The 23,795-nt window shown below is 39.0% G+C and overlaps 1 protein-coding gene across 7 annotated transcripts in view; it reads left to right on the forward strand.

The window, feature by feature from the left end:
* The window catches only part of EFCAB3 (EF-hand calcium binding domain 3), a 235,506-nt gene that overhangs the window by 181,552 nt on the left and 30,159 nt on the right, over nucleotides 1-23,795 (forward strand). For 5 of the 7 annotated variants that reach the window (XM_086687646.1, XM_086687641.1, XM_086687645.1 and 2 more), the window contains 5 exons: nucleotides 319-372; nucleotides 1,501-1,605; nucleotides 6,092-6,145; nucleotides 11,460-11,513; nucleotides 23,288-23,378. In XM_086687646.1, the coding sequence (XP_086543772.1) occupies nucleotides 319-372; nucleotides 1,501-1,605; nucleotides 6,092-6,145; nucleotides 11,460-11,513; nucleotides 23,288-23,378 (358 nt within the window). Of the gene's footprint in view, nucleotides 1-318; nucleotides 373-1,500; nucleotides 1,606-6,091; nucleotides 6,146-11,459; nucleotides 11,514-22,115; nucleotides 22,393-23,287; nucleotides 23,379-23,795 lie in introns of those variants that run through there. The other 2 variants (XM_086687643.1, XM_025927728.2) reach the window with 2 other exon arrangements.

Consider the following 23,795-nt stretch of genomic DNA (forward strand, 5'->3'; position numbering starts at 1 on the left):
AGGGTCAGGTTCATTTGTCCTTTTTCCCTATACTTACCTGTAACCAATACTTCTTAGTTTAATCTTACTCTGGTGGCCTCTAAAGCAAAGAAAAAGGAAGATATAAGAATGATTCATTACAGATTGAAAGCTTTCTTCATTTCTAAGATAACACTGTTATCTCTGAAGTTAAGTCCATAAAATTCTAAGGAAAATTTGGGGAAAAAATTACTGACTTTTCATGGTCTTCACAGTTTCCGAACTTAGGTATCGTAAATTTTGTGGGTCTCAGTTATGCCAGCTTGTCTTATTCTGAAGTTTATTGCCCTTGCCTTACAGATGATAGAACCGTTGGTCTGAATGATTTGATGAATGCTGTCAGTTGCATAAAGGGTAAGTTCCAAGCTGTGATAAAAGGATATTGTAAATAACATCTTCATATTTTATAATTGGTAGAGAATAATATTTCCCCTTCACATATGTTTCAGTTCTTTCATATGTGTACTTTTATGGATGCTTCTGAACTTGGGCAAACAGTTAATATGTGTAGTTAATATATAGTTAATATGTGTTAACATATAAATTCCCATAATATTCTCAGTTTTCCCCCAAAGAGTTCTTCACCACAGTAAAAGATCAAGAGCCAAAGAAACATTCCTTTTCTCCATGAACCCCACTCCCAGAAATTTATCCTCTGGCAATAATATAGCTGAATAAAAGAAAAAAGTCTCTACCCAAAGACCTTCAGAGAAATTTGAAACAGCCTAAATATCTAACAGTAGAGGAATGACTACATATACCCTGGCCTATTAGGCCACTGAGATATCACGTGTTGAAATTAACTGTAAAGATTACGTGGTAACTTGGAAATATGTTAACGACATAATATTAGGTTGAAAAGCAGAATACAGAACGGTGTGGATATTAGATTTCCACATAGTAAAAGTACAGCCTTATTGTCAGAGTCCAGAAATGGAATATGAAAAACTACAAATCGTTTTGTGGTAGGGTGGCAGAATTCTATTTTTTCCCCTTTTATATTAATCTTTAACGTTGCTGCATTCTTTTTACAGTGAATGAGGAAAAATTACTTCTGTGTTGAGATGAATAAAATTCTTGGAATGCATAGTGATCACAGAAGCAAGCTACAAGCAAATATTTTCAAATGAAAATAAAATTTTTAAGACTGGTCTACAGAAACACACTGAATTTTCAAGCAGGGTAGGAGAAAGGGTAAAAATAAAGCCAAATCCTTATATGTGGCTTAATTTGCTATGGATTTTGCAATAACTCACCAGTCGATTCCTGACCCATAGTGTACTTTCCTTTTTGTAGCCGCCAGAATTAAAGACACAGAACTTTTTTCTGACCCTCCTGTTAATTCTGGGCACCCGTGGATAATAGTATATATAAGTATATATAAGTAAGTATATATAAGTGTAGTATATATAAGATAGCATTTTTCATCCTTCATAGATAGTTCTATAATATTTACATAATTTATTTCTTAATTTTTGTAAGGAGAGGTGATTGATATCCAGGACTTGGACACCTTTCTAGCCAGTGAAGGGATCGAGCTCACAGAAGATGATATGAAGGAGCTGATGCCTCATTTGACAGTTAAAGGTGAGAAAAATTCTCATCTTCCCAGAAGTGTGTCTTTGTTATCCTATATGTAAGATCCTCAGAAATGATCCTTGTCTTTTTTTTTTTAAGTTTATTTATTTTGAGAGAGAGACAGACAGACAGAGATCAAGGGAGGGGCAGAGAGAGGGGGAGAGAAAGAATCCCAAGCAGGCTCCACACTCTCAGCTCACAGAGCCCAACTCAGGGTTCAGGCCCACAACTGTGAGATCAAGACCTGAGCCAAGATCAAGAGTTGGACGCTTAACCAACTGAGCCACCCAGGCACCCCTCCCCCACTCCTTTTATTTTTTCTTTATTTTTCTCCCATCCCTTTTAAAGACCTACCTTCCCCTGGCTCTTCTGCCTGATAATTATGACCATCCACCCCTCATTCCTTTCTCAACCCTCTTTTTAATTGTCTCTAGGAAGCCACTTCTGCTTCCTAGGTTCACATTCTTTGAATCCTTGCAATTGGCTTCCTCGCTCACATAGCCGTGACTCTACCAAAATAGCCCCCAGAATCCGAAATCACTAATGACTCCTTTACCAGCTTCACTTATTCAAGGTTCCCAACGTGGGAACAACCGAGGGTTTATTTCTGTCTTCTTAGTTTTAGTTCCTTCCACCCTTCGATTATATGGCTCCCTGATCATTGCTTTAGTTACCAACTCTCTATGACAGCAGCTCTCAAATGACAGTCCAGGGACCCCTCTCTCTTGGGAGGTCCATGAGTTTGAAACTTTTTTTTTTTTTTTTTAGAAATGATCTGACACTTTTTTTTTTTAATGTTTATTTAGGTTTGAGAGAAAGAGAGCACGCGCAAGCAGGGAAGGGGCAGAGAGAGAGGGAGACCCAGAATGTGAAGCAGGTTCCAGGCTCTGAGCTGTCAGCACAGAGCCCAAGGCGGGGCTTGAACCCATGAACCCGTAGGATCATGACCTGAGCCGAAGTTGGATGCTTAACTGACTGAGCCATCCAGGCACCCCAGAAACTTTAAAATAACTCTAAAACATTATTTGCCTTCATCACTCTCATTCACTCACAAGTATACAATAGCTTTTTCAATAAGCTACATGATATATCCACAGGATATACTGAAAAACGTATGAAAATATTTCTTTTCTGACTACCTGAGTCTATGAGGCCAGATTTTCTTCAACCAAAAAAACACATCTCAGCAAACTAAATTCAGAAACAGACTGAGAATCCCAGCTGTCTTCTATTAAGCCAGACATTAAAGAGATTCGCAAAAATGTAAAACATTGCTATTTTAGCTCAGGCTGCTATAACAAAAATACCATAGACTGGGTGGCTTATGAACAACAGAAATTTATTTCTCTCAGTTCTGGGGCCAGACGTCCTGAGATCACGGTGCCAGCATGGTTGAGTTCCAGCTAGAACGTTCTCCTGGGCTGCAGATTGTCAATTTCTCATGGTATCCTCGCAGGGCAGAGAGCTCAGAGCACCAGGCTCTCTCCTGACTCAGAGGGGCACTAATCCCGTTCATGAAGGTCTGCCTTCATGATCTCATCCTATACTAATCACCTCCTCAGAACCCAGCCCCCTAATAACATCACATTGGGGATAGGATTTTAATATATGAATTAGGGGGCTTATGGGGGGACATAAACATTCAGTCAATAATACTTCCTTTCCCACTAAATGTTAATGCTTTAATTTTTCATTTTTAACTGATACATATTTTTCATTTAAAAGTATGTTAACAGGTTCCCTGGTGGTTTAGTGGCTAGGATAAAAGTATGTTAACATGTACTGGATTTATTGCTATTTTATGGGGCGCCTGGGTGGCTCAGTCGGTTAAGCGTCCGACTTCGGCTCAGGTCAGGATTTCGCGGTCCGCGAGTTCGAGCCCCGCGTCGGGCTCTAGGCTGATGGCTCAGAGCCTGGAGCTTGCTTCCGATTCTGTGTCTCCCTCTCTCTCTGCCCCTCCCCCGTTCATGCTGTGTCTTTCTCTGTCTCAAAAATAAATAAACGTTAAAAAAAAATAACCATTGAAAAAAAAATTTTTTTTATATTTTTTAGGGGCCGCTGGGTGGCTCAGTTGGTTAAGCCTCCAACTTTGGCTCAGGTCATGATCTCATATGCTGACAGCTCAGAACCTGGAGCCTGCTTCAGTATCTGTCTCCCTCCCTGCCCTTCCCTGCTCCTACTCTCTCAAAAATAAATAAACATTTTAAAAAATGTTTTCTCATTTTTAAAAAATTTCTCAGTTTTAATATCTAATGATAATTATAACCCACATAAACCTCTGGGAGGTTATCAAAAATTTTTAAGAATTTAAAGATGCCCTGAGACCAAAATGTTTGAAAACCTTTGTTCCCTGAATTATTCTTTGTCACCGCTGTGTTTCCAGCTGCCTGTTAAATATTTCTTCCTTTTCCACCAGCATCTTAAACTTTTTTTGAAGAGTGGACTTTTTCTTAAACATCAGATGCACACAGTGAGCTAATCAAACTCCTCAGTATGGCGCACTATCATCATTGGCCCATGCAAAGACTCTTTGTGTTTCATTTTATTATTTTCCCCTTTACCTCCCATTTCCATTCCTAGCTCCTTCCCTCCATCATAGGTACATTCTCTTTTTTATCTTTATTTTTTTGGTACTTGCAAACTTTATGCTTTTTCTTTGTCAAATTCTTACTTTTTTTTTTTTAATTTTTTTTTAACGTTTATTTATTTTTGAGACAGGGAGAGACAGCATGAATGGGGGAGGGTCAGAGAGAGAGGGAGACACAGAATTTGAAACAGGCTCCAGGCTCTGAGCTGTCAGCACAGAGCCTGATGCGGGGCTCGAACTCAGGGACTGCGAGATCATGACCTGAGCCAAAGTCGGATGCTTAACCGACTGAGCCACCCAGGCGCCCCTGTCAAATTCTTACTTAAATTCTAGTTAGTTAACATATAGTGTAATATTTGTTTCAGGAGGTAAATTCTGTATTATATCTAATATATATTCTTCAATCTACCTTCCTCATGTCTATTTTAGATAGGTATGTATCCTTTTAAAAATTCAATGTGTGTGGGGGGGGGGTGCCTGGGTGGCTCAGTGGGTTAAGGTTAAGCGTCCCACTTGGGCTTGGGTCATGATCTCACAGTCCATGAGTTCGAGACCTGAGTCAGGTTCTGTGCTGACAGCTCAGAGCCTGAAGCCTGCTTCAGATTCTGTCTCCCTCTGTCTCTGCCCCTCTCTCTTCCCCCCGCCTCAAAAAAAAAAACATTAAGAAAATGTTTTAAAAAATTCCATGTGTGTGGTATTTAATTTCCTTAAATGATATTATGCTATAAAACTCATTCTATTTTTTTAGTGTTTATTTTTGAGAGAGAAATAAAGAGTGCAGGGGAGGGGCAGAGAACGAGGGAGAGAACCCCAAGTAGGTTCTGTGCTATCAGCTCACAAGCTGTGAGATCATGACCGGAGCCAAAATCAAGAGTCAGATACTTAGAGCACCTGAGTGGCTCAGTCAGTTGAGCGTCCAACTTTGGCTCAGGTCATGATCTCATGGTTCATGAGTTCGAGCCCCGCATCAGGCTCTGTGCTGACAGCTCAGAGCCTGGAGCCTACTTCGGATTCTGTGTCTCATTCTCTCTCTGCGCCTCCCCCGCTTGCACTCCGTCTCTCAAAAATAAATAAAAATGTTAAAAAAAAAAAAAAAGAGGTACTTAACCAACTGAGCCACCCTAGTGCCCCTATTCCTTTTTTTCAAACCAACATTTTTAACAGCCTTATTGAAATATACTTCACATACCAAACAATTTATCCATTTAAGTATATAATTCAATGGTTTTTAGTATTCACAGATAAGGGCAGCTATCACCACAGTCATTCTAGAACATTTTCATCACCTAAAAAAGGTGCTATGTGTATGCAGAAGGTGCTAAGGGAGGATTTAGCCAAGACTGGGGTTTCCTGGAGAAGACCCTAAGCTGAACAAGTACGGGAAGATGGTTCTAGCCAGAGAAGCACACTCTGTGTCCTTAAGAGGACAAATACACACCTCACATGTATTCATTCTCAAGAAGTACTTGTTAGAAGAAAACATACAGCAGCTCCTTCTCTCCCTATTCCAACTCTGAGCACTTGGCCAACATATTCTCTTCATATCTTTGTTTCTAAAATAATGTAGATCTGAGTTTGGAAAAGATGCTGCCAGAGTTGAGCCCTGGTTCTTTTTATAATATCCCTTTTCCACCTGTCACCTTTGGAGTGTCAGACCTTGAAACACAGAAGAGAGGAGCTGTGTTGAAGACGTAGAGAGTTTTGTCTCACTGAAGAGTTTTCCTGTGCTCCATCATCCTCACCGGAGGGAAAAATGAATCCAAGTCCCAAGCAAACCAGTCTCTCTAGTCCTTCTAACTCACGGACAAAGTCCAGGCTACCATGTCATTTTAATCACTTCACAACTTTTATCAGTTTTTATGAGTTTTTAATGTGACTTTCTCTGTATCCGATTCAAATGTTTTACAGGAAATGGGAAGGTTAGAGTGCCTTCAATAATGGCGAGCCTGAAGAAGTTTAAACGTGAGTGGAAATTTATGATTCAATTTATAAAAATGGATAATCTGGTGCTATGCATCTATTTTTACATGTGTTTCTTTGGTTATAAAAGTAATACATATTCATTATAGAAAAGTTCTGTTTTTCATTATCGAAAGTTTCTATAATGAAAAAATGAAAGAATGAAAAAGGAAAATGTTAATAATTCTTAATTGTATCACCCAATGATAATCTATAATTTTTCTCACCCCCAATTTTATTTCCTTATACACACAATTTTTGTGCATTTAGCTTTAAAGTCATACTTTCAAAGTACTTTTCCATTTTCGTATTAATATTAAAATTTTACCTATTGATCATGATCTCACAGTTTGTGGGTTGAAGCCCTGAGTCGGGCTCTGCACTGACAGCATGGAGCCTGCTTGAGATTCTTACTCTCTCTCTCTCTCTCTCTCTCTGACCCTCCCCCATTCGCTCATGCTCTCTCTCTCTCAAAAATAAATAAAAAAAATTTTTTTAAAAATCTTGCCTACTGATTGGTATGTCTAATGACCTAAAATTCCTTTTTAGGGGCACCTGGGTGGCGCAGTCGGTTAGGCGTCCGACTTCAGCCAGGTCACGATCTCGCGGTCCGTGAGTTCGAGCCCCGCGTCGGGCTCTGGGCTGATGGCTCAGAGCCTGGAGCCTGTTTCCAATTCTGTGTCTCCCTCTCTCTCTGCCCCTCCCCCGTTCATGCTCTGTCTCTCTCTGTCCCCAAAATAAATAAACGTTGATTTAAAAAAAAAAAAAATTCCTTTTTAGATGCCTGTGAAATTTAGCATATAACCTTAGTACATTTTGTTTGCAGGTCTCTTAGCATATTAATTTTTTTGTTTGTTTATTTTGAGAGAGACAGAAACAGTGCAAGTGGGGGAGGGGCAGAGAGAGAGGGGAAGAGAGAGACTCTCAAGCAGGTTCTGTGCTGCCAGCCCAAAACCCAAGACGTGTGGCTTGAACTCATGAAACCATGAGATCATGACCTGAGCCAAAACCAAGAGTCAGACACTTAACCAACTGAGCCACCCAGGCGCCCCAGCATATTTATTTCTAAAATAAGTTTTCCAATGCCAAATGCCACAGTCTGTACTTACTTAGAAAATAATAAGTGGTAAGTTTGAAAACGATGCTATGAAACTTTCCAAGAGAGGCAAGGTAAAACTTGTCTTCGGTCCCCTTGCTCCCCCACACAACCTCAATCTGTACTTCTAAAATAATTTTGATTTGCTCTCTGTGCCAGCATTCTTCAACAAGAACGATTTTGTAAAAATTGATGTCTTTGAAAGCCTGATTGTGTTTCAAAAAGAATTTAAGAATAATTTAAGGTATTTTATGTAAGTATCTACAAAATGAATCTTAATAAGAGAAGATAAATTTGAATTCTAGACACCCACACTTAACATTTCCAAATGAGTCCTGTTGTATTTTACTATTTATAAAAGAAAAAAAATCCTCTGAATAGGTCCCATTCTATCCCATATATTGCTGTTTCTGTCGCTGATGCCAGAAAACTTTCAAAAATGTCTGTCTGGTAGTTTTTAATCCCAGCATTTAAAATCCTGATGCTGAATTTAGAGATACAGAAGCAATCCTCTAGATCATGTATAATAAGATCAGTGTTCATCAATAAGCATTTATTGAGTCCCCAAGCACTATAAAAAAGAAAGAAATTCAGCAATGAAAAGGGACAAAGTTCCTGCTTTTAGCAAGCCTGGTTTTTGAGTATAGTATGTGCTCAATAAATGCTTCTTGATTGACTAATAAAGGTTCTAGTCTCCTGCTTTCTTGATAATTGAAGATTCACTAACCCTAGCAGCTGTATTGAGGTCATTCTCATAATACCCCTCCCAATCTGGGCCACTCTGAAGAAGTAGTTATGTAAAACTATGCAAAACCCCAGGGCACACGAGGGAGTTCTGCAAATCAGCCTTTCGCAAAGCTAAGAAAGCACAGCTTCCCAGTCCCCCTGCTTACTTTTCCATTCTTCTTCTTTCTCCTCTTTCATTTCTTCTTTTTCCCTGTTCTTCTCTTCTCCCTGTCTCTATAAGAGATTACATTTCTTTCATTCCTGCTTCCACTTGTTTTCCTAGTAGTGTTGCCTTTTTTTTCTTCCCGTCTAGTCTCTATCACACATAAATGTTTCACATGCCCATCCTGCTGTCCCACTGCTTTCTTCACTACGTAAGCCCGTTCCAAAATATATTTTATTCTGTGAAGTCCACAGTGCTTTAAAGAAAATGTAGACATTAAAAGTACATTTCCTCATTTTAGAAATTTCCAACAGTAGTGTCTATTCCACAAATTCCCCAAATATTACTACTCAATGTCCACTTCTTTTTTTTTAATTTGGAGTTTTGTTTTATTTATTATTAAGCTTTTTATCTTAATCCCAAAGTAGTTAACATACAGTGTTATATTAGTTTCAGGTATACAATATAGCAGTTCAACATTTCTATACATTACTCAATGCTCATCATGATAAGTGCACTCTTTTTTTTCAACTTTTTATTTAAATTCTATAGTTAACATATAGTTGTAATAATGATTCCAGGAATAAAATTCAGTGATTCATCACTTACATATAACACCCAGTGCTCATCACAAGTGCCCTCCTTAATGCCCATCACCAATTTAGCCCATCCCCCACCCCTCCAGCAACCCTCAGTTTGTTCTCTGTGTTTAAGAGCCTTTTATGGTTTTCCTCCCTGTTTTTATCTTATTTGTCCTTCCCTTCCCCTATGTTCATCTGTTGTGTTTCTTAAATCCCACATATGAGTGATATCATATGGTATTTGTCTTTTTCTGACTGACTTATTTCACTTAGCCTAATGCACTCTAGCTCCTTCCACATCATTTGCAAATGCCAGGATTTCATTCTTTTTGATGACTAATATTCTGTTTTATATATATATATGTATGTATGTATCTCACATCTTCTTTATCCATTCATCAGTCAATAGACGTTTGGGTTCTTTCCATAATTTGGCTATTATAGATAATGCTGCTATAAATATTGGGGTTCATGTGCCCCTTCAAATCAGTATTTTTGTCTCCTTTGGGTAAATACCTAGTAGTGTAATTGCTGGGCCATAGGGTAGTTCTACTTTTAATTTTTTGAGGAACCTCCATACTGTTTTCCATATCCACTTCTTAAGTTTCCTTTATAGATGTCGGTATTAAGGGAACATATTTTATTTCTGAACATTGTATTGACATTTCTGTACATTCAAATACATACTACTAATGATTAAAGTTTTTACTTACAAATTTCTGATGACTAGATACACTCGTTGTTTAGATAATGGCACTTTTTACATGTAAGTATCTTTTCTCTCCAGTTCCCATTTCGCCATTTCTAATTTTCTCAGGAATAAAAGCAAATTTCAGTTACTAAGCAAAACAACATGAAAATGACCCTTCTATATGAACAACTTCAAGACCTGCTAATACTTATATCGTTTGACGGAGAACATTCAAAATTCTACTCTGGCCTGCGATGCTGTTTGGGTTGTAGGGTTCTGAATGAGAATTTCTAAAACCCTACTTATTAGGGCTATAGAAAACCTCTAATACACATTCAGTAAAAAAAACCTGCTGTGTACAAATAAAGTCTGCCTCTTGACAGAAACAAATCTTCCACGTCACTATCCCAACCAGAATGGCGCCACATGCAGCCTCCCACAATGGAACGGGATGCCTCTAGCAAACTAATGTCTAGGCAGGGAAAAGAAGCAAGCAATAGAGGGGAGAAGGATGAGGGGAAAGGGAGGGAATAAAGATGTTTGGTAGGGTTTTTTAATCCCACATCTGTGTCTTGTGTCAGTACTAATCTCTCCCTTCTCATAAAGAAAATACATCTACTTGATGGGTACTGCCTTCTCCAGGATAAATTACCCTGTATAGCCTTCACAGCCTGAAAATGTGCTACCAAAACCTTTTTCATGTTCCCATAACCTGCAACTGACCTTTCCTGGTATTAAAATAGTGCGTTATTGGCTTTATCTGGCCAAACTAGACCATACTTGGAGAATTGAGCCATTATATCCAGCACTTTTCTCCTGATTTAAGCTCCTTGTGTATAGAAACCCGACATTGGGGGCGCCTGGGTGGCGCAGTCGGTTGAGCGTCCGACTTCAACCAGGTCACGATCTCGCGGTCCGTGAGTTCGAGCCCCGCGTCGGGCTCTGGGCTGATGGCTCAGAGCCTGGAGCCTGTTTCCGATTCTGTGTCTCCCTCTCTCTCTCTCTCTGCCCCTCGCCCGTTCATGCTCTGTCTCTCTCTGTCCCAAAAATAAATAAACGTTGAAAAAAAAAAAATTTAAAAAAAAAAAAAAAAAAAAAGAAACCCGACATTGTGGGGTGGGGAGGGGAGAATTGAATCAGTACTCTTAAAGTACTTGTTCGGTTGTCGTTCTGGCCAGAGGTTGGGGTAGGGCAAGGGGAGGAGATTTTGTAGTTAATATTATAACAAATATTTTGTGCGTGCAGTTCACAGGAGAATTCACTAGAAAGAAATACCCATGCCATTAAAAGGTATATACTTGGTGAACAGTTCAGAACCAAAGCACGAATGAAAATGAAACAGGGAGCAGGCCATCCCCCTCGAGTCAACAAATTTGCAAAACCTGTTCACTTCTTTTCATCCTGAAAGATGATGAATGAACAGTCTTGCCTTCAGTGTTAACTCTATAATGCTTTTCGAAAAAAATTTTCTGGAGTTTGATCCACTGAGGCACCAAAAGAGGCAGTATGAACCAAGAGGTGTATCACCAACTGGGGATGAAGGGGTGCACTTGTGATCAGCACCGGGTGATGTATGGAGGTGTGGAGTCTCACCATATTGTATACCTGAATCTAATAGAACTCTGTATGTTAACTAACTGGAATTAAAAAAATTTTTTTTATTTTATTTATTTTTGATAGAGAGAGACAGAGCACCAGTGGGGGAGGGGCAGAGACAGAAGGAGACACAGAATCCGAAATAGGGTGCAGTCTCCGAGCTCTCAGCACAGAGCCCAACGCAGGGCTCGAACTCACAAATTGCAAGATCATGACCTGAGCCGAAGTCGGACACTCGACCGACCGAGCCACCCAGGCGCCCCTATTAACTAACTAGAATTTGAATCAAACCTTTTGAGAAATACAAGAGATGTATCACCTGTAACTGACATTTTCTTCACTTCCCCACTCATCTAAGGAAAAATTAGAAGAAAATTATAATAGCCTACTATGCTACTTTTCAAAACATCAGAAATGTAAATAATTTTGATTTTTAATCTTGTCTTTAATCTTAATCCTATAAGCAAAAGGACTCGCGCCACTACACAAGTTGATGAAAACTGAACACGATGCTAAAGGTGAGTGTGAGGCCTGGTGTGAAGGAATTTAATACTTTGACTCCTGTATTTCAATCCCATAGTCCTTTCCCCTCATAGTTTTGTCAGTTACTACCCTCCGTCTACTTCTTGCTAGGTGACTGTACACTATCATCTCTCCAGTTGTTTTTCTGAGCTCCTTTTGCTTTTGTAGTCCATACCACACTCCATCACATGTGACTATCTGATATTTTACATTGTTTTCTAATGGATTCATTTGTGATGAATTTGTTTTTATCTCTGGTTACCTGGTACCTTATTTGATGCAATTTACAGCACAATTACATAAAGCAGGTGTTCCTAACTCTGCCACTGAAGAGATTAATTCAACTCATTGGACTTTAGTGTCCTTATCAGTAAAATGAAAAAGGTGAATCAGGGGGCCTGGGTGGCTCAGTCAGATAAGCATCTGACTTTGATTTCGGCTCAGGTCATGATCTCACATTTTATGAGTTGGAGCCCCACGTTGGGCTCTGTGCTGACAGCACTGAGACTGCTTGGGTTTCTCTCTCTCCTCTCTCTGCCCCTCCCCAACTCGCACCCATCCTCTCCTCTCTCTCCCTCTCTCCTCTCTCCCTCCCTTCCTCTCTCAAAATAAATAAACTGTAAAAAAAGAAACTGTAAAAAAATATGAACACTTTTAAAAAATGAAAAAGGTGAGTTAGATTAAGATCCGTTCATTCTCTTTTAGCTGCAAAATTCAAACTTTTGTGGTTGAAAGGATACCATCAAGAAAATGAAAAGACAAGCCACAGAATAGGAAAAAATGTTTGTAAATTATATATCTGATAAGTGTCTAGTATCCAAGACCTATATAAAGAGCCCTTATAACTCAACAATAAAAAGACAAATAACCCAACCTTAAAAACAGGCGAAAGATCTAAATAGATATTTCTCAAAAGAAGATATGAAAATGACTAATAAACACATGAAAAGATGTTCAACATCATATGTCATTCAAGAAATGCAAATGAGGGGCACCTGGGTAGCTTAGTCGGTTAAGCGTCCAACTTCGGCTCAGGTCATGACCTCACGGTTCCTGAGTTCAAGCCCCGCATCAGGCTCTGTGCTGACAGCTCAGAGCCTGTAACCTGCTTCAGATTCTGTGTCTCCCTCTCTCTCTGCCCCTCCCCTGCTCACACTCTGTCTCTCTCTCTCTGTCTCTCTCTCTCAGGAAATGAATAAACATTAAAAAAAAATTTTTTTAATGCAAATCAAAACCACAAGATACCACTTCACACCCACTTGGATGACTATAATAAAAAAGAGACTTACAAGTGTTAATGAGGGTATGGAGAAATTGAAGTCGTCATATATTGCTGGTGGGAATATAAAATGGCGCAGCTGCTGTGCAAAACAATTTGGCAGTCCCCAAAATGTGAAACCTAGTTACCATATGACCCGGAAATTCCACTCCATGGGAAAGACCCAAGAGAAATGAAAACTTATGTCCACACAAGAACTTGTACAAGAGTGTTCATAGAAACATGACTCATAATAGTCAAAAAGTAAAGACAATCCAAATGCCCATCAACTGATAAATGGGTATACAAAATGTGGCCTATCTGCACAGCTATAATCGTTCAGCCATAAAAAGGAATGATGCACGGATACATGTCACAACATTGATGAACCTTGAAAACATTACACAAAGTGAAAGAAGCCAGATAAAAAGGCCACATATTATATTATTCTGTCTAAATTAAACGTCAGGAATAGGCAAATTGATAGAGATAGAAGGCAGATTAGTGGTTACCTACAGGCAACCAAAGGAGAACATGGGAGTAGCTGCTAGAGGTACAGGGTTTCTTTCTAGGTGATGAAACTTTTTTGGAAGTAGATAGTATATGGTTGTGCAACTTTGTGAATATACTAGAAACCACTGAACTCAGACTTTTAAAACAGTAAGTTTTGTGGTACGTGAATTATATTTTAATTTTTTTTAAAGTACAGGAATGACCCAAAAAAAATCTGCTAAAAAAAACACACGAATGCCAAATCTGCACCTGTATACTTGTCAAGCTCTTTAAGTGGAAAAAATAAACAAGAGGTGGCCCCAAATATAAGTCCTAGCCCGAAAGCACTTTCCATCTATCCAGTGTACCTATCTGTGGAACCCAGCTTATATCCTGGGACCATAAGCCCCGCAGATAAATTATACACCAGCCTACCAGGTCTAAACCACCTAGGATAGGCCCACAAGCAAATTAAGTGAAATCAGCCCTTCATCCCATTTGGTTCTGGCTAGATGACTATTGGCGTAACTAAATTTAACACATGCCTGCCTCCTGGGATATTTAGTTTCTTGTGTATACCACCCTATTAATTTTGATGACTTCTGTCACAGATCATGAAAAGTTGAATTTGGATGAATTTGTCCCACTTGTCTGTCAGCTAGGCATACCTAGCTGGGTAGGCATACCATTTTTTTAAGACTTTATTCTCTGTCCCTAGCAAATAGTAGGTATCTGCTGAAGGGATGAATGGATGCATGTATCCATTCATTTAAACTATCAGTGTCAACCATGTGCAAGCATTGTTCTACGTGCTGAGGACAAAAATCCCTACCCTCATGGAACTTACACTCTAGTAAAGAGATGTATGCAATAAACAAATAAGATAATAGTATGACAGAGATTACAGATTTAAAAAAGAACAAGGAAAGAGGGTATAAGGAATGCTGGAAGTGGGAGAAGGTAAGCTAGAAAGGCCTTGCTGATAAAGGACATTTGAGGAAAAAAATGAGGTAAGGGTGTAAGCCATGAATAATCTAGGGCAAGAACACTCCATGCAGAGGGCAGAGCAAGTGTAAATGCCTTTATACAAAGGCATGCTTGCAGTATTTGAGAAAAAGCAAATTAGCCAGAGTGAGCAAGGGCAGTATAGGAAGAGATAAAGTCATAGACTAGGAGACAGGACCATCACATTCAGGCACGTAGGCTCTGCAGTGCACAATTCCAGGACCCTGCAATAACGTGTTCCAATGGCAGGGTTGGGGAAACAGGTGCAGTAGTAACAGATCATATAAGCCTTGAAGGGCATTGTAAAAGTTGGATTTTTACCCTGAGTGACATAGGAAACTACTGGAGGATTTGAGCAGAGACATGATGTGATCTGATTTAAATTTTAAAAGGATTATCCTGGCTTCTGTGTATAGGATAGACTTGGCAAGGAGTGGATGAGGCAAGAGCAGAAGCAGGGAGACCAGTTAGACAAGAAGTGCAGGTAGAAATGGAGGTGGGGGAAAGTAATTTGGTTACATATATATTCTGAAGATGGAATCAACAGTATTTCCTGATAGATATATTCCCTGATGTATCCCAGGGCCTAGAACATAGTAGGCACACAAAAAAATATTTATGGAATGAGTGGATTGGATTAGATGTGGAATACAAGAGAAGAGGAATGGAACATATTCCAGGGGTTTGGCCTGAACAGGATGGAGTACAGGCCTGGAAGGATGGAACTGCCATTTCCTAAGTGAAGAGACCAATGACTATATTTGTTATATTTGTTGAGTTAGTGTTATATTTGGTGTTATATTTGTTGAGTTAGTGAAGAAATGAATTCAAATACGTATGGATGCAAATATTATGGAAAGAGGAGATACTGGAAATCAGAGTATTTAGTGGTTTTTCAGAATATGGGTCAAACAATTTAATATTAAAACTTGCTATCAAGTTGATGCTAGCAAAATTTTCTGATATTTTGGATTGATTCTCAAGCTAAACCAATGAGAGGAACAGGTGGTTGTCACATATTTGTATTTTCCTCTTAGGGCCTATGTATATTGATTCTTGTAATCCCCCTCCCATTCTCGAATCCATGCCTTGCTGGAATGGGATGGGGGTGAGTGTTTTTGCTGTGTATTTCCATTGTTGCTGCTCCAAAAGAACCATCCATGTTGATGTACATATATTTTTAAATTATAACTAGTTGGTCTAAATGAGTAATAGCTAAAATGGTATTGTGTAAAGGGGAGTAAGCCTTTTAATTTCTGCAAATATTTCCATTATCATTAATCTAGACTACTCAGGAGGGAGCAAGAGAGGAACTGGGGATCCTCAGGACTGGGCCATCCCTAAAATTTGTATGCAACCACAAAAGACCCTGAATAGCCAAAGCAATCCTAAAAAAGGAAAACAAAGCTGGAGGCATCATAATTCTGGGCTTAAAGCTAGTATTACAAAGCTCTAATCATCAAGACAGTGTGGTGCTGGCAAAAACCAGACACATAGGTCAATGGAACGGAATAGAGAACCCAGAAAAGGACCCACAAATGTATAGCCAACTAATCTTCAACAAAGCGGGAAAGAATAACCAATGGAAAAAAGACAGTCTCTTTAACAAATGGTGTCAGGAAAACTGGACAGCACGTGCAGAAGAATGAACCCGGACCACTTTCTTACACCATACACAAAAATAAACTCAAAATGGATGAAAGACCTAAATGTGAGACAGGAAATCATCAAAATCCTAAAGGACAAAACAGGTAGCAACCTCTTTGACCTCGGCCACAGCAACTTCTTACTAGACACGTCTCCCGAGACAAGGGAAACAAAAGCAAAAATGAACTATTGGGAGCTCATCAAGATAAAAAGCTTCTGCACATATTTGTATGTGAAGGAAACAATCAACAAAATTCAAAGGCAGCCTACGGAATGGGAGAAGATCTTGGCTAATGATATATCTGATAGAGGATTAGTATCCAAAATCTGTAAATAACTTGTCAAACTCAGCACCCAAAAAACAAATAATCCAGTTAAGAAATGGGCAGAAGACATGAATAGACATTTTTCCACAGAAGACATCCAGATGGCTAACAGACACATGAAAAGATGCTCAACGTCTCTCATCATCAGAGAAATACAGATCAAAACCCACAATGAGATACCACCTCACACCTGTCAGAATAGCTAAAATTAACAAAAGAAACAACATATGTTGGTAAGGATGCCAAGAAAGGGGAACCCTCTTGCACTGTTGGTGGGAATACAAACTGATGCAGCCACTTTGGAAAACAATATAGAGGTTCCTTAAAAAGTTAAAAATACAACTACCCTATGGCCCAGCAATTGCACCACTAGATATTTACCCAAAGGATACAAAAATACTGATTCAAAGGGGCACGTGAACCCTGGTGTTTATACCAGCATTACCAACAATAGCCAAATTATGGAAAGAGCCCAAATGTCCATTGACTGATGAAAGGATAAATGAAGATGTGGTGTATATATACAATGGAATAATAGCCATCAAAAAGAATGAAATCTTGCCATTTGTGATGACGTGGATGGAGCTAGAGTGTATTTCACTTATTAAGTGAAACAAGTCAAAGAAAGACAAATACCATATGACATCACTCACGTGTAATTTAAGAAACAGATGAACACAGAGGAAGGGGAAAAAAATAAAAAGGGAAGGGCTGCCTGAGTGCCTCAGGCAGTTGAGCAACCAACTTTGGCTCAGGTCATGATGTCACAGTCCTTGAGCTCAAGACCTACATCGGGCTCTGTGCTGACAGCTCGGAGCCTGGAGCCTGCTTCAGATTGTGTCTCCCTCTCTCTCTGCCCCTCCCCTGCTCACACTCTGTCTCTCTTTGTCTCTCAAAAATAAATAAACATTTAAAAAAATTTTCTAAGAAAAAAGAAAGAGAGAGGGAAGCAAACCACAAGAGACTCTTAACTAGAGAGAACAAACTGAGGATTGAAGGAGGGGAGTGGGCAGGGGATGGGCTAAATGGGTGATGGGTATTAAGGAGGGCACTTGTTGTGATGAGCACTTAGGTGTTATATATAAATGATGAATTACTAAGTTCTCCTGAAACCAATATTATGTGTTAACTAACTAGAACTTAAATAAAAATTCAGGGGGAAAAAATTAAAGGATGATATCATCCCAAAGGATTTTGCCTACCCAGGTTACCAGAGTTAAGGTAGGAAATAATATTTCCTTCATGCTGACATACCCTGATGATTTCTAGATGATAAAGAGTGAGAAAAGCCAAAGATGAGGGAGTCGCTGGGAAGTACAGTTTCTGTGCCCAAAAGGAAGGAACATCTCGACTTTCCCCAGTCATTCAATGAACATCTCCTAGGACTCTGTCATAGAACATTGCAGCTTCTGACCTCAAGGTGCTGACACTCAATGAAAGCAAAACAGCCAGGGAGAGAAACAAAGGAATCTGCCTGTAAAAAAAAAAAAACTGGCCTACTGGGGCAGTATCTGTAACAGAGAGTTAGCTACATTTTTTCTTTTTCTGAAAAGTACAGTTCCCATCAATCTGGTAAATAACAGAACTGGTGAGATTTTCTTCTCCTTAAAGCTCATATATCTTTAACGGTACAAGATGAACTAGACTTTACCCTAACATATTAGGTTTTCAGGGGTGCGTGGGTGACTCGGTTAATTGTCCGACTTTGGTTCAGGTCATGATCTCACAGTCTGTGGGTTCAAGCCCCATGTCAGGGTCTGTGCTGACAGCCAGAGCCTGGAGCCTGCTTCAGATTCTGTGTCTCCTTCTCTCTCTCTGCCCCTCCCCTGCTTGTGTGCGCTCTCTCTCTCTCTCTCTCTCTCTCTCTCTCTCAAAAATAAATAAACATTAAAAAAATATTAGGTTTTCAGAACTTACAAATTATAAATCACACCAAGACATAACCTTTTGTCATGAAGTTTTTCTCCTTTAGCAAACAGTACTACATAGGAAGAAGCCTAATACTAATATTCTGCCCATCTAATATTCATTTCCTTCTTATTCTTCATAAGGTCAGAAGAGAATATGAGCCTAGGCAACTGTCAGAGTAATATGGTTGAATTAATTCCCATTGAAAACAGCTATAGACATTCAACATTCCTACTCAATTATCTTCAGGATTCCCCGGAGCTAATAAAGTCCAGAATGCCTGAGCTTAACAATGAAGATGTATATATGTCTAAAAAAAAATTAAAAAAAAAAAAAAGACATTAAATAAGTGACATGGTTGGTCTAGGAAACTACAAAAAATGATGGGGACTATGGCAATCAGAAAACATATGGTTCCAGTTAAGGGGATGACAGTTGTTCTGCTCCAGCCAATTATGGCTAAGCAGGAATGTGGGCCCCATGTTTTCCGATCTTTGGGTTTTTCATGAGAAGTCGTAAACTGATAACTCTTAATTTACCCATGTTTTCACTTTTGAAATGCAAGTTTTTAAATGTGGTATAAGCCTAATGAAATTTGTGTGAGGATCAAATTTGCAATCTCTGTTCTATTAACCACACCTAATCCAACCTACCTAATTATTTCTGCTCCCACTCTCTCACTTCATGCAATCCTATCCTCTAATGTGGTTGAGCTGTTCTTTGTCTCCTAATTTTCATGATTATTCTACATACTTTTGTTCCTTTTCCACTCTAAACAGCTCTTCCCTCAGTGCTACACATTAAAATTCTACTTTTCCCTACACAGAAGACCTAAAACTGTAAATGCTTAGAAGAAAACATAGGAGAAAAGCTTCATGGTATTGGGTTTGGTAATGATTCCTTGGATATTATACCAAAAGCACATGCAACAAAAGTAGAAATAAATTGGACCACAGGGGTGCCTGGGTGGCTCAGTTCATTAAGTGTTCGACTCTTGATTTCAGCTCAGGTCATGATCTCATATTTCGTGAGATCAAGCCCCACGTCAGGCTCTGCACTGGCAGCTCGGAGCCTGATTGAGATTCTCTCTCTCTCTCCACCCCTCCCCCACACACTCTCTCTCTTTCAAAATAAATAAAGGAAAATTTAAAAATAAAAAAAGAAATTGGACCACATAAAAATCTAAAACTACTCTGCATCAAAGAACACAATCAGCAGAGTAAAAAGGCAACCTACAGAATGGAAGACAATATTTGCAAATATTTTATATAATAAGGGGTTAATATCCAGAAAATATAAAGAACTACAACTCAACAACAGAAAAAAAATTAGAAAGTAAGCAAAAGAATTGAATACACAGTTTTCCACAGAAGGTATACAAATGACCATCAAGCATATGAGAAGATGCTCAACATTAATAATCCCTAATGATTATTAGGGAAATATAAATTGAAGCCACAATAAGATATATGACCTCATACCCATCAGGGTGGCTATTATCAAAAAAAAAAAAAAAAAAAAAACAGGAAAGGATGTGGATAAATTGGAATTCTTGTGCACTTTTGGCAGGAATGTAAAATGATGGCCACTATGGAAAACAATATTTCTTTAAAAAATTAAAAATATAATTACTGTGTGATTCAGCAATTCCACTTCTGGGTATAAAGCTAAAAGATTGAAACCAAGGTCTCAAAGAAATATTTGTACACCAATGTGTCATAGCAACGTTATTCACAGTAGCCAAAAGGTGGAAGAAACCCAAGTGTCCAATGACAGATAAATGGATAAATAAAATGTGGTACATAAAATGGAATATTATTCAGACTTAAAAAATAAGAAAATTGTGACACAGGCTACAACATGGGTGAACCTTGAGAACATTATGCTAAGTGAAATACACCAGTCACAAAAAGACAAATACTGTGTGATTCCACTTAGATGAGATTTCTAAAGTCAAATTCATAGAAAATAGAATTGTGGTTGCCAGGGATTAAAGGGAGGGGTAAATTGGGGAGCTGTTGTTCAGTGAATTTAGAGGTTCATTTATGCAAAATAAAGTTCTGGAAGTTGATTGCACAACAATGTAAATATACTTTTTTTTAAGTTTATTTATTTATTTTGAGAGAGCACAAGCAGGTGAGAGACAGAGAGGGAGAGAGAGAATCCCAAGCAAGTGCTGACAGTACATAGCCCAATGTGGGGCTCAAACTCATGAACCAGAAGATTGTGGCCTGAGCCAAGATCAAGAGTCGGAAACTTAACTGACTGAGCCACCCAGGGTTCCCAAATTTAAATATACTTAATTACAAACATATGCTTAGGGGCCCCTGGGTGGCTCAGTTGGTTAAGCCCCCGATTTCAGCTCAGGTCATAATCTCGCAGTCCGTGAGTTCAAGCCCCTCATCGGGCTCTGTGCTGACAGCTCAGAGCCTGAAGCCTGCTTCAAATTGTGTCTCCCTCTGTCTCTGCCCTCCCCTGCTTGTGTGCACATGCGCTCTCTCTCTCTCAAAAATAAATAAATAAATAAATAAACATTAAAAATAAAACTTTAAAAAATAAACTGATAAACTGTATGCTTAAAATGGTTAAGATAGTAAATTTTGCTATGTGTTTTTACTGCAGTTTAAAATAATATTTAAAATAATAATATTTCTCAACAATCCCATCCAATGACAATGCCATTATTCCCATTTTATTTTGTTTTTTAAGTTTATTTGTTTAAGTTTATTTATTTATTTATTGATTGATTGATTGATTGAGCACACGCACAAGGGAGAGAGGTGCAGAGAGGGAGAGCAAGAATCCCAAGCAGGCTCCACACTGTCAATGCAGAGCCTGACTCAGGGCTTGATCTCCCAAACCATAAGATCGTGACCGGAGCTGAGATCAAGAGTCAGACGTTCAACAAACTGAGCCACCCAGGCGCCCCCATAATTCCCATTTTATTCTTGATAGGCCCATAACATAGTAGGCCCTTATTAAATACTTGTTTAATTCATTCATAAATTAAACCATCACTTTCTTTCCCTCTGTATCCCAGACCAGAATGGGAGGCAAATATCAAGTTCTAAAAAAGACTAGGGAAGTGTCAAATTATGCTTACAATAAACTCTGAGAACAGGAATAGGAAGCCTCTAGAACTGCAGCTCCTGAATGAGGCCTGAAACAATTTTGGGGGCTCAAGCTAAACCTTGGGTGCCAAAGGTATCTGTGTTTAGCCACGAGGAAGACTATAAAAATATGCCTAACTCATGTTATTTGATTTACCATGCCATTAGGCATGTCAGATCTTGAATATTAAAGTTTCTAATTAAAACAATCATAATCCTTTTTTTTATTTTATTTTTTTAAATGTTTTTATTTATTTTTGAGACAGAGAGAGAGCGCGAGTGGGGCAGGGGCAGAGAGAGATGGAGACACAGAATTCTAAGCAGGCTCCAGGCTCCGAGCTGTCAGCACAGAGCCCAACGCCGGGCTTGAACCCACAAACTGCAAGATCATGACCTGAGCCAAAGTCGGACGCTCAACCGACTGAGTCACCCAGGCGCCCCAACAATCATAATCCTTTTTTAAATTGCTCTTTTTCAATCACTCTTTCCAATAATACCACAGTCTACAAATCTATGAGAGTTTGGGGTATTTTTTTTCCTTCATTCTAGGCTAAAACAATTAATGAAGTGGTTCTTAATCACCATTAAATCAAAGCATTTCAGTAAAATTTTTCATTCGAACAACTTCCAACTCACTGATGTTTAACATGGAAATATTCTAATACAGAATTAAAAAAAAAAAAACCTTCTCCTTCCCTGAAACCTCGACAGTGTCAAAACGTTCCCATTCTGTAATTCACACCCACGATACCCCAAGGGTACTAAATGAACCACATTGAAAAACCCGTTGCTTTAAATCTGGAAGGAGCTTATAAGTCATTCTCTCCTGGGCCCAAGCCTGAGAAGTGAATGAGGTCACAGTTGTATGATGGAACAAACCCTTTATTGGATTCTTGATCTGATTGAAGCCCAGGGGTGGTAGGTAGCGCGGCTTAGAAGTAGGCAAATATCTGGATTGTGTAAGAATTTATGCTGAGTCCTTTTTTTTTTTTTTTTCCAAATCTATCATCTCTAAGAGAGATTGAAGGTAGTTTTTTAAAGGAATGATTATTTTGTACCATGAGGATGATTTCGCAGCACCTTTCAAGTGCCTAAATTGTTGAGCCTCTCCGGAGTTCCCAGTTCTATGGTAGGTTTTTGGATTGTGAACATATGTAATTGAGTTGTTTAGAAACAACTGGCTTTCCAGGCTCTGAGGTGAAGAGCTGGGAAAATGGATAAAACTATAACTAAATATACAAAGACTTTTTCTTCGTGGTTTCATAGTATTTGATTGTCTATTATTCCTAAGTCAGCAACCCAGTATTCTTGTCAGTGAACCACCTAATATACTTTGAAAAAATAATTAGAGAGGGCAAGCCAACAATAAAAGGGGGAAGCCCTACCAACCTGGCTTCGGGCCCATAGGCCCTGATGTCCAAACTCTGCAGAAGTGGAAAGGCAGGACTAGGGAGGATCTACTGGTTAAAAGTCCATTCAGGAGAGTCTAGGGCGGTGAAACAGCATTGTATCCTACCTCCACTCCTACTTTTAAGGAAGACCAGTAGGTTCATAAGAACTGACGGGACAGGGAGGGACCTCCAGGAAGGAAACCCTGGGAAGATCTACTTACTACTAGGCAGGTATCCAAGATATAAATAAGTAGGTAAGTATTTTATAAATGCTGTAACATTTTATTCTCTGTCAATTACGACGTGTATATTCTACCGATTTCAGAAATAAATTTTGTCTTTAAATAACTCTTTCCACATCTTTCTAGGATGCTTTATGTCACATGGTACCACTTATTTTTACTCTGTGAAGGGGGTAGACAATGATAAGAATTTTGCTTAGAGATCTCTGGACAGTGAAGGGCCCTTCCGCATGGCCTTCCAACTCTGCACACACCTCTAACTTGAATTTGCACATATTACCATTCCTCAAGGCCCTGGACTTCAAACTCTAGGTCTTAAGCTAGGGAAGTTGCAAAAGAAAATAGAGGAATTAATCTGTGATTTGATCTATTTGTATCTTCTGAATTCCAGACAGAGTTATTGGCCCCATGGCAGTTTCTGATATTAAATCAAAAGTTAAGCTGAATCCTCTAACAAAAGTACCCAGCTCCCATGGCAAGAGGTAAGTAATGAATGTATTCAGGTGATAAGTAGATTAAGATAAAGGATTATTAAGGTGTCTTGCCATTTGCAACAATGTGGATGGAACTAGAGTGTATTATACCAAGCAAAATAAGTCAGAGAAAGACATATATATGATTTCACTCATATGTGGAATTTAAGAAACAAAACAGATGAACAAAGAGGAAGGGAAGGAAAAGATAAAAACAGAGAGGGGGCATCTAGGTGACCCAGTCGTTTAAGCATCTGACTCTTGATTTCATCTCAGGTCATGATCTCACAGTTTGTGAGTTCGAGCCCCACATTGGGCTCTGCACTGACAGCATGGAGCCTGCTTGGAATTCTCTCTTCCCCTCCCTTCCCCCTCTCCATTTGCTCTCTCTCTGTCTCAAAATAAATAAACATCAAACATTAAAAA

This window comes from Puma concolor, chromosome E1, assembly GCF_028749965.1.
Source record: "Puma concolor isolate L17-30 chromosome E1, mPumCon1.1.hap2, whole genome shotgun sequence".
Taxonomy (NCBI): domain Eukaryota; kingdom Metazoa; phylum Chordata; class Mammalia; order Carnivora; family Felidae; genus Puma; species Puma concolor.